Source organism: Telmatherina bonti (assembly GCF_933228915.1).
Source record: "Telmatherina bonti genome assembly, chromosome: 7".
Taxonomy (NCBI): Eukaryota; Metazoa; Chordata; class Actinopteri; order Atheriniformes; family Telmatherinidae; genus Telmatherina; species Telmatherina bonti.
The window spans coordinates 25,937,701-25,955,529 of record NC_136625.1 but is presented as its reverse complement, the minus strand read 5'-3'; the positions used below and the strand labels follow the sequence as shown (position 1 = coordinate 25,955,529).

The 17,829-nt window shown below is 41.4% G+C and overlaps 1 protein-coding gene across 1 annotated transcript in view; it reads right to left on the bottom strand.

Moving 5' to 3' along the window:
• Window positions 1-886: 886 nt before the first annotated feature.
• The window catches only part of LOC306758314 (ephrin type-A receptor 3-like), a gene marked incomplete at its 5' end in the record, with an annotated part of 79,540 nt that continues 62,597 nt past the window's right edge, over window positions 887-17,829 (bottom strand). The window contains 8 exons of the mRNA XM_079243610.1: window positions 887-1,004; window positions 1,231-1,368; window positions 2,311-2,504; window positions 2,659-2,808; window positions 4,072-4,281; window positions 7,390-7,451; window positions 16,881-17,066; window positions 17,232-17,357. Coding sequence (XP_079099736.1) covers window positions 905-1,004; window positions 1,231-1,368; window positions 2,311-2,504; window positions 2,659-2,808; window positions 4,072-4,281; window positions 7,390-7,451; window positions 16,881-17,066; window positions 17,232-17,357 — 1,166 coding nt within the window. The 3' untranslated portion in view covers window positions 887-904. The remainder of the gene's footprint in view (window positions 1,005-1,230; window positions 1,369-2,310; window positions 2,505-2,658; window positions 2,809-4,071; window positions 4,282-7,389; window positions 7,452-16,880; window positions 17,067-17,231; window positions 17,358-17,829) is intronic.

Sequence of the window (17,829 nt, the reverse complement as noted above, 5' to 3'; positions counted from 1 at the left end):
TTTGGTAAAGACGATGGAAGTTTTCTCTGTTTCGATCACGTCTTTGCAGTCTGTTAAATTGTAAGTGCAAGCAGACTAGCTAACATACACTGGGTCTAGTTGCTATGGAAGTTTGTCTGAGAGCAGTCTCTAAGGAAGCCCTTATCCTCACCATACTAAACATATACTCCCTTCCTACATGAGCTAGCAAAATCTACATCCCTCTGTCTCTACAGGTCCAGTTCGTCTCCCCCCCCACTCCCCACACATTCATGTCATCCACAATCTTGGCTCATTCACTGGCTTTCTGTGGGCAGACAGCTATGGAAGAGGCCATACATACACAGGGTAGTAATTCCTGTTAGGGTTGAGCAATATTTCCTCACCACCAATACAAACGTTAGGTCCATCTCTACGGTATTGGGACACACTGCCCATATAAACATATATCTACACATATACACTTCTTTTGACCCTTTTTAAACCCTTCATTGTGAAAACTCAAAAAGAACAAAAAAGAAGACAATAAAAACCAACTGTACACCTCACAGACAGTGATGATCATTATATTCCTTGTTTTTGTTAATTCTTATGTTAAATGTCTTTTTTTTCTTCTTTTTTTGTTAAGCTTTATATGATGTGAAATGGTCTGGGATGTGGTCTTGCTGTTGGAAACGTGTCTCTGTTGCTCCATTGCAGTGACAGTGTTGCCGGGATTCTGAATGCGAAAGCCAGAAGTGCCCATCAGGGATGGGAAGTATGGGAAGGTGAGGGAGTCAAGCGTCCATGTTGTCTCCTTCTCAGTGTGTCTCAAAATCAATGGAGGCCCAAGCATCAAGTATCCATTACAACTCCATTCAGTGGGGAGACTTTTCACAGGATTTCCAGTTTGACTCTGTCTCACTATGTGTTTTTGTGGAGACCGTTATACTTGGACGTGTGTCCCTTGGGTTTGGAGGCTCTGCACGCTGGACAAAATCTTCTTCTGGTGGCCGGGTAGAGTCACTCCCATCTTAAACAATTCACTGGACAGAAAGCAAAAAATGTCATGTTATTTTTAGAGAAGAAACTGTTTTACTGTAAACCCGAAATGCCAAGCAGCTGCAGTCGATTTATGTAAAAGACACTTGTGCAAACCCTCATCTTTTTAATTTCAAATGACAGTGAAGTGGAATGTAATAAGTCTCTTACTGACAGTTTTGACCTTTTGAGTGTTTCATTTAAGAGAGATGAGACGCAACATTTCTGTACCTGACACTGATGTAGAGGACAGAGTCCAAGCTGACATATCCAGAGCTGGAAAAATTCTCTTTGTACTGGCCCATCTTGATGGCTTCCAACCAATCATCGACTGTGGTCACACTGAACTCTGGTGTGGACGGGTCCTCCCTGCTGAGATGTAAAACACTGACAACTCAGAGGATTTCCAGCCTTAACTATTTCTCACTCGTGCTTAGGTCACATGTGTTTTTCTTTGGAATAAACTATGAAATAAAAACTACACACATCTTTCTTCATTTTATGTTAATATTTGTGAGTTAATCTACATTTTACCAGAATGACTTTAATTCTACGTCATGAAAGCCTCAAAACACTCTTTAAACACTCTTTAACAACTTTAAACCTGGCAATTAGTTGGCATGAATGAGTTACGATTCATCTGGTCTCCCTCCCTCTGTGCAAACACTAATGTTTCTACTTGAAGAACCCTGTGACTTGTTTGCTTACAGCTTTTTGTTTTAGTCATAAAAGATTTATTTATTAATTTTTATCCTCAATCCTGGAAAACTCTTCCAGGCAGATATAAGGCATTTGCATGTTTGACTTTGCTGTTGTACTGTAGACTTTACAGTGTGACCCTTTTGTAAAATTCTTCTTTTCAGTCATGTGGTTCATTAAGTCTACTGGCTGTGGAATCTGCAGTAGTATTTGACCTTCTGCTGTGTTTTCATTTGTGCTGTTTTTTTCCTCTTGTTTAAAGCATCTGTAAAAAGGAGTCAGACATCTCATTGCTGCTTTGATTCTGAAAATCAACTAAGTGCCTGAGGTGTAAAATGTAAATGTAAAAATAATGACATTCTCTGAATGCGTGCTGTAACGCTGGGGATTCAGGGAGTTTAAATTGAAGAAGATGCTATGGATATACGAGCCTATAAGCCTACATCCTTTTATAGATGCTTCTACAAGCATTGATTTGTTTGGAAAAGTTGAGGGAATTTGAATGTATTTAGAAAGATTAAAACTATATCCAGCTGACAAATTGCAACAGCAACAAAGTCGTACATTTAATGTATCCAGTGGTATTTTAATGAATACATTTCTCCCACTCACCACGCTGAGCTGTTGGCCAGTTCTCTGAGACTGGCTGGGGTTCTGATGAGTTTGTCCAGGATTGTGACAATCTGTCCAAACTTTGGCCTGTCACTGCGCCCCTTCTCCCAGCAATCCAGCATAAGTTGGTGCAACACCACAGGACAATCCATAGGAGCAGGAAGACGATAACCCTCATCTATTGCTTTGATCACCTGTACAGGGAGAAAAGGTTAATTTATTGATCTCTGATCAGTTTAGAGAGGCAAACATTTGTTGTTAAAAATTCTGCTGAAGATTTGTGCGGTGAAAAAGCATCTCTTATGCTGAAACTGCCACTGAGGTGTGACATTTTTCTTTGCGACTCACATCCTGGTTGGACATCTCCCAGTAGGGTCTCTCTCCGTATGAAATCACCTCCCACATGACAATGCCGTAACTCCACACATCACTGGCTGAGGTGAACTTCCTGTAGGCTATAGCCTCTGGAGCCGTCCATCTGATAGGGATCTTCCCTCCCTGCAAAAAAGTTAAAGCCAGTTCTCACATTTATTCACATACTGAATGTGTCACTGTGAACTTGTCTATAATAGTGTTAGAGTTTAAAGGCTCATGCATTCGTTGTGCTGTGTGACTTTCTAAGTGCTGAAAACAAAGCTGCTTTCCTCCCTTATAACGCTCCAAACAAACAGTTACTTTTGCTTCAAAGTTTGTGCAGCTATCCTTTCTTCTGCCATCAGTTTTCTATTTAATTCTCAAGGGGCCTCTGCCTCTGTTGTTGACGCGCAGATCAAACGGGCTTCATATAGCCCACTGTATGTATACACACAGAAGGCAGTGTACACCCCGCCCTTACTCCCTCACTCTAACCCAGACAGACATCCTACCTCTATAGGCTCGGCTTTTTAACATGCGGCAGCTGCCTCTGCACCACCCAGCATTCCCCGTCTCTGCTCGGTGAAAGTCAAGTAAAAGACAAAGCTGCAAAGACGCTCAGCACTGTACTTTTGTTTCCCCCACCCCCTTGTCCACCCCTACCCCATCTTCTTTTTTCTCTTAACTGCTCTCATCAGATCTCTCTCTTTCTATCGCTCAGTTTTCTCCCCGTTTCCTCTCTGGATCTGTCTTCTCTCAGTGTCTTCCCCCATCTCTGCCTCAGCCTGTGCAACCCCCCCATCACTGCCTGCAGCTCTCCATCTAGGTCTACTGACATCAGTGGGAGTTTGTGTGTGATTGCAATGGAGCAGTCAGCGGCTGATACACTCCTCCTAGGGCAATGCTAATGCCATATTAAGAATAACATCCCCAACACTTCCTATGAATATGAATAATGCTATCTCCTTGTGGACATTTTAGATGAGTTACTCCACAGTGGTTAGAGTCAGTGATGTTTGAGTTTCTGCAGTGTCCCTGAGCCCTGTGTGAGGATGTGTCTGTCACCAGAGACTGATTTGGCTGCATGAAAGTCAGAATGTCAGAAAGAACGGTTAATATGCTCATTTTATTTGGTTAAAGAAATGCAATATGAAAGCATTTAATTAGTTGAGCCGTGTGAAACTTTTTTTTTTCTGTTAGTTATTGTGATTTTGAACCTGAGAAATAATATTCAGGACTTCTAAGATTACTGAAAATGCAAAGGCACATAATGCTTTTACTGTCAAGCCATTGTTTCAACTACAATTAAAAAAAAAAAAAAACAACAAAAAAAAAAACAGTGGGCAAATTAACTGTACATGAATGCATTTACCTTTGATATTGGCAGACTGTGAGAGTTTGTCTTACCCTTGTAGTGTAGGCGGCCTCAGGGTCGTCCTCCAGAACTCGACTCAGGCCAAAGTCAGACACCTTACACACCAGGTTGCTGTTGACCAGGATGTTTCTGGCTGCCAGGTCTCTGTGAACGTAGCTCATGTCTGACAGGTACTTCATACCTGAGGCGATGCCGCGCAGCATGCCAACCAGCTGGATGATCGTGAACTGACCGTCATGTTTCTGGAGTGACAGACAGGGATAAAAATGAAGTCATACGCAGAAAATAGTGTTAATACTGACATCAAGCTGCTGCATGGCGGCACATTTACATCAGCTTGGGCTGTAATGGAGGGTTTAAGTCTGGATTCATGCTGTAATAGCAGCATTCCACACTTTTTCAAGTGTCCATGAGCAAGATTTCTAATCTTTTGCGGCTCCTGCTAACCCTGTGCTTTGACCTTTCCTCTGGAGAGTAGCGAGGAAAAGTTGAATTTCTTATTCCAGGGATCAATGGAGGATCACAACCCCCCCCCAAAAATAATGCTCAAGGAGGATTGAATCTGACAGAGCAGACAAAACTCTTCTCTTTAACGCTGACCGTGTGCCCACGCAGAGCTCACCGGATTTCGAATTTGAGCTGTCTTTGGCAGAGAGTGCAGCCTGTTGATCGATGACGGTCCAGCTCACCTTCCTCTGCCAATTATTTCTGCCCTGGGCCAATGGTCCCCGTTAAAGAGCCATTCATGTTATCAGTCACCCTGTCTCTCTTTTTATATCATCTCTCCTTCCTCTGTCTCCTCGTACTCTCTATCCATCTCTGTCTCTCCTCAGTCTCTGTCTCACAGAGAGAGAACTCTCTAATACTTTGATTCAGTCTCCACCTATCTATCTTCCTTCATCTTTCTGCATCTGTGCACCCCCCCCCTTTCCTGAATCTTTTTTTTCTGTCTCTCTCCCTCGGCAGCTGTGGAGTAAGTTAATTAGCCGGTGGTTTTGCGAGATGCTGATTGATTGGACTGTCTAACAAACCTACAGACTTCCTCTATCAATCTGCCCACCACACTGCATTGCCAGGAAGGAGAATGAAAGGTAGGGATGGCAGGGATAACAGACAGGAGACAAATGTAGGGCAGCGAGGTTAGATGGGAACTGTGGAGGATTTTACATTTTGGGGCAAATTTTGGAAAGTTACCTCTTTTTTTTATTAAAGGTGTCCTATTATGGTATTTGGAGTTTTCTGAGCTTTCTACAGTGTTACAAAGTTGAATCCTCATCAGACATGTGAACGGCACCGTTTTTATCACCTAAACGCATGTTTGAGTTTGAGTTCCAGCACTCTCTCCGTTCGGTTTCCATGGCAACGAAAAACGCGTTGTTTTAGAGAGTTTTTTCTACTTCAAAATCCTTGTGACGTCCCGGGGGATAAGGTTCGGTGATTGGTTACCTTCTACTGGTTAACAAGGGCATGTACAAATACATCAGGCGGGTGGAAAACATTGGATAAAGTTATTTCCAACGATGGCTGGTGAGTTTACCAAAGAGAGACATCCTGCTGCATTCGTTGGTGTGGGTTGCTGTTTTCCACTTCTTCCACTCCACTTTTCAGGGTCTGATTCAGGTTCCAACATGTAGGGCTGTATGCTATGTGTTGACATTGTATTTTGGTTTTTTTTTATTTTGTTCATATTAGCCTAATCCTTCTGTTTATGAGATGTTACAATGACGGCGAAAGCAGGTGCGGTGCGCTCTCCCGATGTAGTGCAGTGGCGGGAGGCGGGGCTTAATGTGGAAGAGTCTCGATCCACTCGTTTTGCCCACAGGCTGATCTGACAGCCTACGGAGAGGGTCGGTCTGAAGTAAATAAAGCGATTTTTGACAATAACTCGATAAATCCCAGCCCTTCTGGGCTCAGAAATAAAAAAAAAAAAATTGCCTGAAATGCTCAGAATAGTTCCACTTTCAAGAAAGAAAAACAAATCTGAAACTTCACCTCAGGCAGAGATAGATGGTCATGACTAAAGCTACAACTCTATGGACACCACAGATGAGCTGTAAAAATCCCAACTTATTCCATAATTATAGGCAGACACTGCAGAAACTTCTAGATCTCCACAAAAGCCATGTATGCATCTATATATGTGGTTTTAGTCTGCGTGCTTCAGAGTGTTATTCTTCAGCTGTTTTGTATCTGTCACTTTATTTTGCTTCAGTGCTGCAGATGGGCTTGGTGTCCATTTAGCAACGGGCCTATCATCACAGCCTTAATGGCTCTGGAGCGGTGCAGTGATTTTACTGGCTGACAAACAACTCTGAATATGAATCAGGGGGATGTCGAACATGAGGCACACCAGGACTGCTCCGCGCTGTTCATCTGGGTCTACACATTACTCATTTCAAGTCTCCTTTGTTAAACTAATACTGCGGCTGTAGGCATCACGGCTAAAACATCACATTTTACAACACTGCGTCCTTACTTTTGGAAGCTGTCATTAAACAAAGAACTGATCCTCTCTGTTCCTCTGGCTTTTAATTAACATTGGAAACACTCCAAACACCTGTCAGTTTTGATGAAATACATAGTTTATTAGTTTAACATGTCTGCAGGTTTGCATGAAGATAGCTAGGTGGAATAATGACTTAAAAACACCGGTTGATGTAATTAATTACTATAACCTAAATTGCATTATGATGATGTAGTAAATGACTTGCTCTTTACTTTTCATTATGTCAATTTAAATAACACCGCAGCACCTTTGTAGCTGCTCTTGGATTTTAAGGGGTTCAGCATTAACGCTCAACTAAATTACTAACTAAACTAAATTTTTAATTGCAAAAAAAAAATCCTGTAATGCTCCACTTTCTAAGACATATTTGCGTGCTTGGTAAGTGTATGAAATAGTTTAGTCAGCAGTCTGCAGCATTTCTGTGAAATGGATGCTATACTTTCACTAAAACCATTTGAAAGATCATGCACAATTTAGTGTAGCCCATATTGATGGTGTGTTTAACACACAGGGGATAATCCACAAATCAGCTCTGCATATCAGCCACTAAGTGACTTTAATTTACTCTACATTTTACAGCAAAGATTCATTTTCTTTCACTGTACAAAAAAAAAAAAAAAAAAAACCTTTATCATCATGGCCACGATTTAATAGTTCTGTGAGATTAAAGTAAGTCACACTATTTATGTAAGCTTTTAAAGGAATATACTCTCATATAGTTTCGGTGTAATGAACTCAACAACTTCCGACTCTTTACACATGGAACGTATGTGGCCTTTGTAAAAACTTAAGGTGCCAGCCTTGGATGAAGTTCTTTGTTATTTTCAGCTAAACCCCAACTCACCTTGAGAAAAGTGTCCAGAGATCCATTTTCCATGAACTCCGTTATGATCATCACTGGCTTACCTGCGAAGGCATGACATAAGGCAGTTGTTAGCTGGGCAGAATTACAAGGAAGAAATACACAAACTATAAAGAGACGAGAAAAGGAGAGAAGCAGTGTCCACAGCTGTGACCGGCCGGTCTCTCTGTCTCCCTGCCTCTCTCTAGGGGATAACATGGCATGTCGTCATCAGTCACACTGACAGCTTCTAATCAGCCCTCTCCATAAACGCCATGAGATAATTAGAATAGACCAATCCACCAGAATATGTGTGTGTGTGTGTGTGGGGGGGTGTGTGTATAAGGGGGCCTCCTGAGATCTCATGAATACTAATCAGCCTCAAGGGAAGGGGGTTGCGGTTGGATCGCTGTGCACCTGCACCTGCATGAATGTGTGTTTGTGTGCAAGTGTGTGTGAGGAAAGGAAGGGTTGACTGACAGGTCCCGTGCACTATGATCCCCTGCACGGCATCTGGTGGGGCTTACAAATGATTAACAAAGTACCTGAAATCACATGCACACACACACACACACACATATCTAAAAAAAAAAGTCAGTTGCCCCTGCTTCTCCCTTGGTAACCCCCCCCCCACAATCATGCAGTCAGCCTTTGCCAATCACATACATACACGCTAAGTCAAGAGACAAATGATGATACGAGAATGTGTGTTCGTGTGCGCATGGCTTGTAAATACATAGACTATGTCAGCCATGATGAATAGTTCACATTCCCCACATCAGACCTCAGTGTGGAGGGAGAAACACCTGTGGGAGATATAAAGACACGAGGAGGCGAAGAGATAAGGATAATGTCTACATGGAGAATGTTCTTGTAAAATAAGGGGGAGAGCCACAACAAGACCACAACAAAACTTTGGTAAAACTAGTAATATCTCTCTTTTGAGACTGAAATGAGGGAAAAAAAAGAAGTTCATGAAGAACAAATACAAACAAGCGATTAGTTTCTGAATTTATCAAACAGTAAAAGACGGAGAGGTGGATGATAAGAGGTAAAGAATGAAGAGGATGTGGGTGGAAGAAGAAGAAGAGGAAATGACAGAGAAGAAAGAAGGATCAGGAGAAAGGGAAATGTAAGGAGACAAGTAGAGGATAGAAAAGACAGAAGAGGAGGTAGATATGTGGGAGGAAGGGGGTCAGCAGCATGTCATGAAAAGGCAGGAACAACACCACCGAGGCCTACAGTAAGATTGTAGGTAAAGACAGCAATACATCACCTTAAACGAATTCACTATCTCACTGCAGCAAATGCACACACAAACATCCACACACACACTCACACACACACACACACACACACACACACACACACACACACACGCTCACAAACAGAGTCGCCTGGTCTCTGGTGGTGGTGTCTTCTTTGACAGTAACATTAGTCTCAGGGATAAAAGTGAAAGAGAATTGGATTTTCTTCTGCTGGGGGTGAGGACTGCTGGTCACATTTATCTCCACACGGGGCCCGTGTGGTGTGTGGTGCATTGCTGCATGTGTGTGTGTGTGTGTAGGGAAGAGAGCTGGTCTCAGGTCACTGCGAGTGGGGAGGGATGGCACAATGATGTCTACCTGGTTCCAGCTCAGATCAGAGGTGGAGAACATGTGTGTATCCTGCATGCAAATTAAACCGCTGGCAGAACTGATGCTGACTGAAAGGACTATTCATAGCTTTTTTGTTTGTCGCTGCCAGTGTTAGTCAGTGTGTGTAAGCTTTTGTGCTAAGCTGTGTTTCTGGTTATAAACCCTGTAAATGTGAATACATGTATGTTATTCTGTGACAAGCATTTGTGCAAGTAAATGTCACATTCCACAGAGTAGACAACCATGAAATTGAAAGAGCCATAAAAAAAAACAAAAAAAAAAACCAAACAACGCTGAAAACAATTATGTATTTGTAAATGTTCTACGTTTGTGTGTGTGAGCATCTTGTATGTCGCCACTGAAGGAGAGTACTGCCTTCATGTTTGAGGTTTTAGAGGTAGTCAACAGAGGAGCACAATGAAACCCATTTCTCCTGTTGTCTTGGCTTAGACAACTACACGAGCTGGGCCTTTACTCACACACCCACTCTGTTATCCTTAGCCATTATCTGGCATGCAGAATTATCCCTGCAACTCAAAGAGATAACAGAGGTTACTGATAAAAGCGGCCGCACGCACCCTCATGCCGTATATTAGCTGGTTTTTATCTCTTTTTGTCTAGTGCTGCTGCAAATACACCCACACAGAAGCACTCAAGATACAATGAATCCCTTTCACTTCCAGCAACTTCATCACATGCCCTTCACACTCCAAGCACACAAACGCTGACAGGACGGCGCCTCTCCAGCACGTCACAGAGCTTCCCCTCCGCCAAACATTCAGGAGCGCTCTTCAGTTTCCTCCTGAAAGCACATAATTAACTAATCACGTTCACATTCATTTGAATCGGTTGCTTTTCATCCCTTTCAGGAATAACACGGCCATTTGTGGCACTGAAAACACATCTAACAGTGTTTGTGTGTGCAGATGGGGTTATGATGTTATGCCAGGTGGAGTGTGTTAGGGAATGGATCAGAGAGGAGCATGAGCTTTTTTTTTTTTTGGGCAGGTCTTTATTAAACAAGAGGAAAAATGTGTTGCCTTTTTCAGGATGAAGATGGGATCACTTAAGCTTGGCATGCATGTGTGTGAATGTGTGAATTGCTGTATGTGTGTAAAAGTGACATAGACTTCGGGGTCTGGGAAATTACATCATGAGAGGCTGTTTTCATGTGTGTTGGTGTGACTGTAAATGAAAGTGATAGACTTGTGTGCGCATGTGGACGATGGCCTTATGAGCTGGTGTCTGTGCATGCGCCAGTGGTCCACATTACTGCTTTATTGAATGAAGCAGCCCAAGGTACAAACGAGAAAATGAAATAACTGCTGTATTGATTAATGTTAAGGGTCTGAACTAAATGATACAAAGCTTTTAACGCAGGACGCATCTCTGTTCTGAGAGAGCGCCGCGTGAGGTGGTTCGGCCGCGGAGAAACAGGCGGACAGAAACTCAATAACCTTATCTTCTCTCCTCTCTTCACCTCTCCTCCTTCCTCTTCGCTCTCTCATTTCCTCACATTTGTCTCCTCGCCATCTCTCTTCTCGTCCGTCCACCCCTCTCTCCGCACCGACCTCATTTATTCTCAAGCCCCATCATCTCGAAAACCCAAGCTCTTGTATCCTATCTCACACATCCATACACTTTTGTTTCCTACATCCTGCACCCGTCGTCACCTTCTCCCCCCCCACCCCCTCCCCCTTCCTGTTTCCTTTAATTCCTATTTGTCCAATCTGCAAATCTGCACGTGTGTTAAAAACATGAATACTTTCAAACCTTTCGACGGGAAATATTGAAATGCTGATTGTTCCGCACACAAAGACACGCGGTTAAAGTTAATCACTAGTTTCCTCAAACAGACGAGGCCTGAAATATGTGGCTTTGCTGGTTTTAATAGCACCTTTGTAGAGCAGCTTTTTAATGTGTGTGTGTGTGTGTGTGTGGGCGCGCGTGTGTGTGTGTGTCAGATGAGATGGAGTTCTGTAATTGAGGATTTTCCAAATGAGCCGATTGTTGCAGTGATTGTAAAACGCATAAAAGACGCATGGATAAAATGAGGGACTGGGAAGATAAAGGGAAGATAAGGAGATGGAGGGGGAGAAAGGGTGGGGGTTGGGGGGTAGGAATGGGGCAGATTGCTGCACTTTTCTGATGTGTAGAACGACAGATAAAGAAAAGAGAGATCTATTTTTTTTCCCCCCACTTTTTCTGCATGTGGTGCCCTTATTAGCATGACAATGGGAACAATCAGGTGACAGACAGCAGAGGAGGTTATTAGAGTGGCACATGGTGGCGGCTGAAAGCTTATGAGGTTTTAAGCAGCGAACACCCACCCACACAGACACCCATGCTCACACACACCCACACACACAGGAAAATGAATTAAAGTAGAAAAAGCAGACAGCCTAGCCTCGCACTCATGCATAATCTCAAGAGAGTACCGAATTTTTAATATCACTACAACTTCTAAAATCTTTACACTGATCAACAGCTTGGATGAAGCTTTCTCTTTAACCCTTACAGCAGATGTAGCTACAGCTGCGGTGATGATCAAATCAGTTTGGCAGCTTTCGGTACTTTTACGCCCATGCAGACCGCATTACATGCGATACAGAAGTGTGAGATCAACTAAAATAAAGTTAATTACTCTTTTAAAACCCCCTCGCTCCCACAAAAAAACAACAATATCTAGAACTTGATGTTGATGTTTGTGGACATAACCTCTGATTACATTTAAAGAATATACAACCTACACAATAATATCTAAATATATTAGTTTTTTTGTTTTTTCACTCAAACTAAGTAGTCTTGATATCTATTTGTTATTAAGTTTTTTTCACAAGCCCACGCAATAACGCACTAAAAATAGAAAAAGCTTTAGCATACTGTGTTGTATTAGTATTGTCATAGCGAAAAAGAGCAGTTGTCTTTCAACAGGAAAGATGGAAGATCACATCCAGGCTTCCATGACGACTAGGTAAGACACTGAGCCCCAAGTTGCTCCCTGATGTGCCTATAGGGGTATAGGTGAATGTGCCATATAGTGCTTTGAGTGGTCAACAGTACAAGTCCATTTTCCAAAGTGTTTTTGATCTGCATGGATGGCTCTGTTGTAGAAAATTGGAATTTAATCCTAAACATGATTATTTTCTAAGTTGTTTTAATTTCTAACCCTTATCAAGTAATGTTATGATCTAAACCCAACCAGGAAGTGGCAAACTGGTTCCAGTAAAGTCTTAGGATGTTCACAGAATTTAACTCAAAAGTGGACAAGTTTGTTGTTTATAAGTTTAAAATAGGTATACAGTGATGTACACGTATTTGTACACTAGAGGACATTATGGCTTGTGGAAGGAACCACTTGAGAAAAATATTTGCTGTTAAAATATTTGGAAATTTCCTTTCGATTCAGTTTCTGTCCCTCTTCTATCCTCTCCAGTCTGGTCCAGCAGTATAAACTTTGTAATACAAACAATTATGCAAAACATATAGAAAAATAAACAAAGAATGCCCTTGCCGTAGTAAATTTGCTCAGCATAATACAGCATTCAGAAAATCACTCTGCCTCTTTTAAATTCTGGACAAGACCAAAAAAAAAGATTTGTAAAGACTCCCATTACTTCTTACTTCCCTTCTGCTGCTTGTTTTGGCACGACTTTACAAGACGCTACTAAATCTTATAACAAACAACCTGTTTGTACTTTTTCAAACAGCTGTACAGTTAGTATTACCTAATCTGCTGAGTGAGTCTATTATAAAATTGGTTCATTGACAAGACATGAGGCTGTGGTCATTGTGATAGTGTGTCTGGTGGGTTATCCTCCATGTACTCCAGCTTGTTCCCACAATCCAACCGTATGCCTGTTCGTCTGATTGGTTTATTTAAAGTTGACCCACAGAATGAGTGAGAGCAAACAACTATTTGTCATGATTATCTTTTTGTTGCCCTTGTGAAGGACTAGTGATCTGTCCAGGGTGTACCCCACCTTGCGTGGTAGCAGCTGGGAAAGGCTTTAGCCCCCTGTGACCGTGAATTGGATTAAGTGTGTATAGAAAAGGGATGATTGATGGATCATTTTAATAGTTAATCAATCATTCAGCATACTTCTTTAGCAAAAAGATGACTAGTTTGCAGTTACAGCTTCTGAGTAGCGTTAGGTTTTGTTTATTAGCTTAATTACCCCCACCCCCCCCGTCTGGACCCACGAGTGTTGGCTGCATTAAAAACAATAAAATAAAGAAAAAAAAAACGAAGGCATTGCCTTTTGCTCTTGGAAAGTTTTATTAACAGCGTTATTTCTTATTTAACCGAGAAGACATTCATGTGAATATTTACAGTAATATTATCAGTAGTTGCAGTGCTATTACAGCACATTAATGTTTATTGTAGTATTGAGCAGTAACATCCTGCCATCTTCTACTGTCAGTATGCAGACCGTTACTTATCATCGAGATTTACCAACAGCATCCATCTAACACTTGCCAATTGGTTTTTATTTCTACATATATTGTTTTTTTTATAGTGCTATTCCAATTTAGACAATCTTTTATTTCTCTTTCTGGCTACTGATTTTGTTGCACCTGCTACTTTTGCTTTGCTACAACAGCTACTTTCACTTCTGCTGATGCTGTTTCTACTTCTACTACAGCAGCAAAGCTTTTACTCCCAGTCCTACTTAAACCGATACTACTTCTGTGTTCACTTCTACTTACACCTACACAAACCCATCCAGCACACCTGAGTCCAGGACAATCAGGGTCAGCCTGTCTGATTAGACTGAGGGTGACGTGAAGAGACCAGCTGGTGCCAGAGAAAAAGGCCTGAAGGAATTATTGACCCTTCTCAACTCTCACCCTCTTGCTCACACATACACAGCCTGGGCTGTGACCTGTGAAATTACTGCTCTACTAGTGAGATTTGTTTCTGTGGGGCTCTATCAGCTCCTCAATGTGCCATGAAGACAGGTGAGAAAGGAGACACAAAGAAACACATGTAAAAGGAGGCATGCGTCTTTTACAGAAGTTATATTCTGAGAATAGAACAGGGTGAAAACCGCTTCATTATGCTGACGCTGTCATTTAGCCGTCAAACATGCAGTTTGCTCTGTCAGAACATTTCAAGTACATGATGTTAATAACTGCAATTAATTTGGATTTTTTTTTTTTTTTTTTTTTTTTTTTTAAAGAATTGTGAGTTACTGAAAAAAAAGTGTAATAATCACATGTCTACATGTTGCATGTCTGTCTCACATCTGGGAGGGAAAAAAAGGAGGTAAAGCAGTTGGAAGAAATGAAAAAAAATGCATTGGAGTGTTGTTAATTATATGCATACTACTGAATATTCATGAGGCTAAAAACATATCCAATCAACATAATGAATGATTAATATTCATGATTGATGCCTGTGCAAATGCATTTGCTCTTTTGTTGTTGTCCTAGGCGCCACTGCTGTGCGATGAACTGAAGATCTGAGTGTCAAGGAATAGGGAGTCTGATGACGGCAGAAACTGAGGTTTGTTTGTCTGCTTGCATGTTTACAGTTCTGTTTCTTTGTACTGTCTCCCTACTTCCAATTCTTCTTTGTCTATGGATGCCTCACAAGCATCTGCCAAACACTGGGTGTCGGATCAGAAGACTGAGCGGTGGCACTGGGGAACAGGAGCGGCAGAGCAAAGAGATGCAACATCACACTGTGCCCTTAATAACCGTATGAAATGATATGAAAAGGTGTTTGTTACTTTTCAGTTTTTTGTTTTTGTTCTTTGACAAGTAAACAAGCAGAAAATCTGAATTTGATCAGAGGTCAGAAGTGTTGCCTGTTTACCAGGCGATGCTGCACAGTACAAATCAGCATGACTGTGGAATTACTGTAAAAGCCGGCGCCTGCATGTAGGAGTTTCCTGTATTGATGCATTTTTTTTTTCTCTTTCTTTCTTTTATTTATATAAAGAATCACAGAGTCAATGGTGGGAGAAGTATTCAAATCTTTTAGATGAACAGAAACATAAATAAAATCGTTATAATCTGAGCAAAGCAGAAATAAATCAGTCACATCACAGACAAATGTGTTGTTAACCACTTCGACAAACAGCACTGATTAAAGCAATCACCAAGTAAATTCAATTAAGTCTTAAAAATCACAGGAAAATGAGGATTCCTCTCTGCACTGAGATGCCAGGGGTGTGTCTGAAAAACCAACCTGACTGACAGAGCTCAGATCAGCCCAAATTAAACACAGGAACTAACAGAGCTTTTACCTTTTCTCTCTCTCTCTCTTTTTTTTTTTTTTTTATTAGCAAACTACTTAGCTGTGAAATCCCAAATTCAAAATTCCAGTTTCCTATTTTCTTTTTTTATTCTGGTTGTGAAATGCTAGATTATTTCTATGAGGAGTGTAAAGAGGAAAACACTGTTTGGTGGAGCTGTAGCAATCATTTAAACAGCTGAAAAGTGATCCACACTAGTTGCTGCTTTCAGGAACATGATCAAAGGAAAAGAAATTAAAAGCCATTAGTTTAATATATTTAGAGCTTTTTAAAAGCTTGTCAGCTTTACCCATGTAGGGATGGCAAAACATGCCAAATCCACACGGAAAGGCCCTGGTAGATATGCAAACATGGAAGCTTGTTGGAATTTACACCAGCCTTATCCACTCTCTTATATCATACATGGTGGAACATCTTTATCAATAAAATTACTAGGAGTAAAGACTGTCAATAAAGTTAAATAAGATAGAAAGTACAGTATTTACACTGTAAAATATATTAAATAGTGATTTGACTGAAAATACTCAGGCAAAGTATTGATTACTTTAATGTCTTTGAATGCACCACTTCAGTAGTTGTACTTAATGAAGTCATTAACTTCATGTAATAGAGTAATTAAGTAATCATGAGTTAATTTGTGTGTTTGTAAGATATAAATCTTGTGACCCATTTCTTAGAGTTTTGAAAGAAAAAAAAAAAGCAGGATGATGACGATGGAAACCATTTGTAAACACAGATGATTATTATCTCAAAGCTATCATTATCTGCTGGCTGTGCTGCTCATAATCACATGAATGCTTGACTTTTGCTGTGTACTTTAGTTTGCATAACTACTGGGTCATAAAGGCAGGGAAACCTAGTTTTACAGCCTGTCTTCCTTCAGCTCGATTTCATGCTTCTTTCCAGCTCTGTGAATCAGAGCTCCAGGGTGTTGAGCTGGAGTTGTGAATTTAGTCCCCAAATGAGAGTGATGTCCAAGTTCAGCCAGCTTAGCATGTCTGTTCTATGATACTGAGGGAGAATGACAAAGACTGAGAATTAAAACAAGAGAGCGAGAGAGGGGATTGACTGAGCCGGAGAGAAAGAGAGAGAGAGAGAGCGAGAGAGGGATGGAAAGCGATTGAACGAGAAGATTAGATGGACACTGACTGAGAGAGAAAGCAGGAGCAGGAGATAGGGATATGAAAGCAGGATGGATGCAGAGACCAGTGATAACGAATCAGCTATCTTGGTGAAGCAGGCCTGTGTCTGTCTCACCTGCATCCACACACACACACACACACACACACACACACACACACACACTCTAATTGCTTCAACAAAATCATGCGAGGTAAACAAGTGGCTGTTCGAGAGGTGGACAGTCGCATCACGTGCACACTGCCATGCGTCACCACTGTGTAACCATGGTAATGGAGCTTTTATCAGATACAGGGTCAGCTCTTATTTACATCACCGTAATGTTTCAAACTGGTATGTGATGACACCCCCCAACACAGACACACGCACGCACACACATATTGTGTCAACAATAAGATCATGTCATCAGAAATACAAGGTGTTGATGTTTTAACACAGGTTTGTGTTTACTCACATTTTGTGACGACACCCTCCAGCCTAATGATGTTTGGATGGTCGAACTGCCCCATAATGGAGGCCTCAGACAAGAAGTCCCTTCTCTGTTTGTCTGAGTATCCCGCCTTCAGACTCTTGATGGCCACATAGATCTCCCTCTTCCCCTGAACACGCAGCCGACCACTGCACACCTCCCCAAACTCTCCTACACAAACACAAACACATACAGGCGTTACTAAAAGCTCAAGGACTTGTACAATACATGAATACATGCAGATTATTTTTGTGACTATAGAAGTCTTTTCTTGCATCTATGTTTTACTAAATTATTAAAGGAAAGTAATTCTCTGCTGTTTTGCCACCAACTCACCAGCTCCAATGACTCTCTCTATGCGAATGTTGGAAGCATCTATCTCTTTGGCAAAGTCTCGGACAGCTTGGTTAGGGTCTTCGTAGGTATGAGGATGGATGTAAGTCCTGCTGCCTGGAAGCTTCACTGCATGTCCAATTGGGCAGAAATTAAAATTCATTAACAGCTTGACAAATGTAATTGGAACAAAATCATCCTAAGTTGTACGATAGTGATGAAGATAAAGTAGTTCTTTTGTCTGGAGAGAAACAAGCTAATGTGGCATCGGTGGTTTACTCTGGCAAACCTACGTTCACTGGTAGTTATAGCGTAGGTGCTAACTTTTAGTGATATGACAAATAATTACATAACGATGCTCATAACTTCTTTGTTAGCAATGGTGCTAATATGAGTCATAATTTTTCACGGGAACCCATAAGGAGTGCAGCTCTGCCAGGAAACATTTGTGCGAGAAACTGTGAAACAATGTGTTTTATTCAGCTGAGAAACCTGTTAAGTTACGCAGCTTTTTCTATAATAAAAATCGGGCTTTTGGATGTGAAAAAAACTGTGAATTTCATGGTGTTGACACATGAGAGTATCTCCTCCAGTCTGTTGT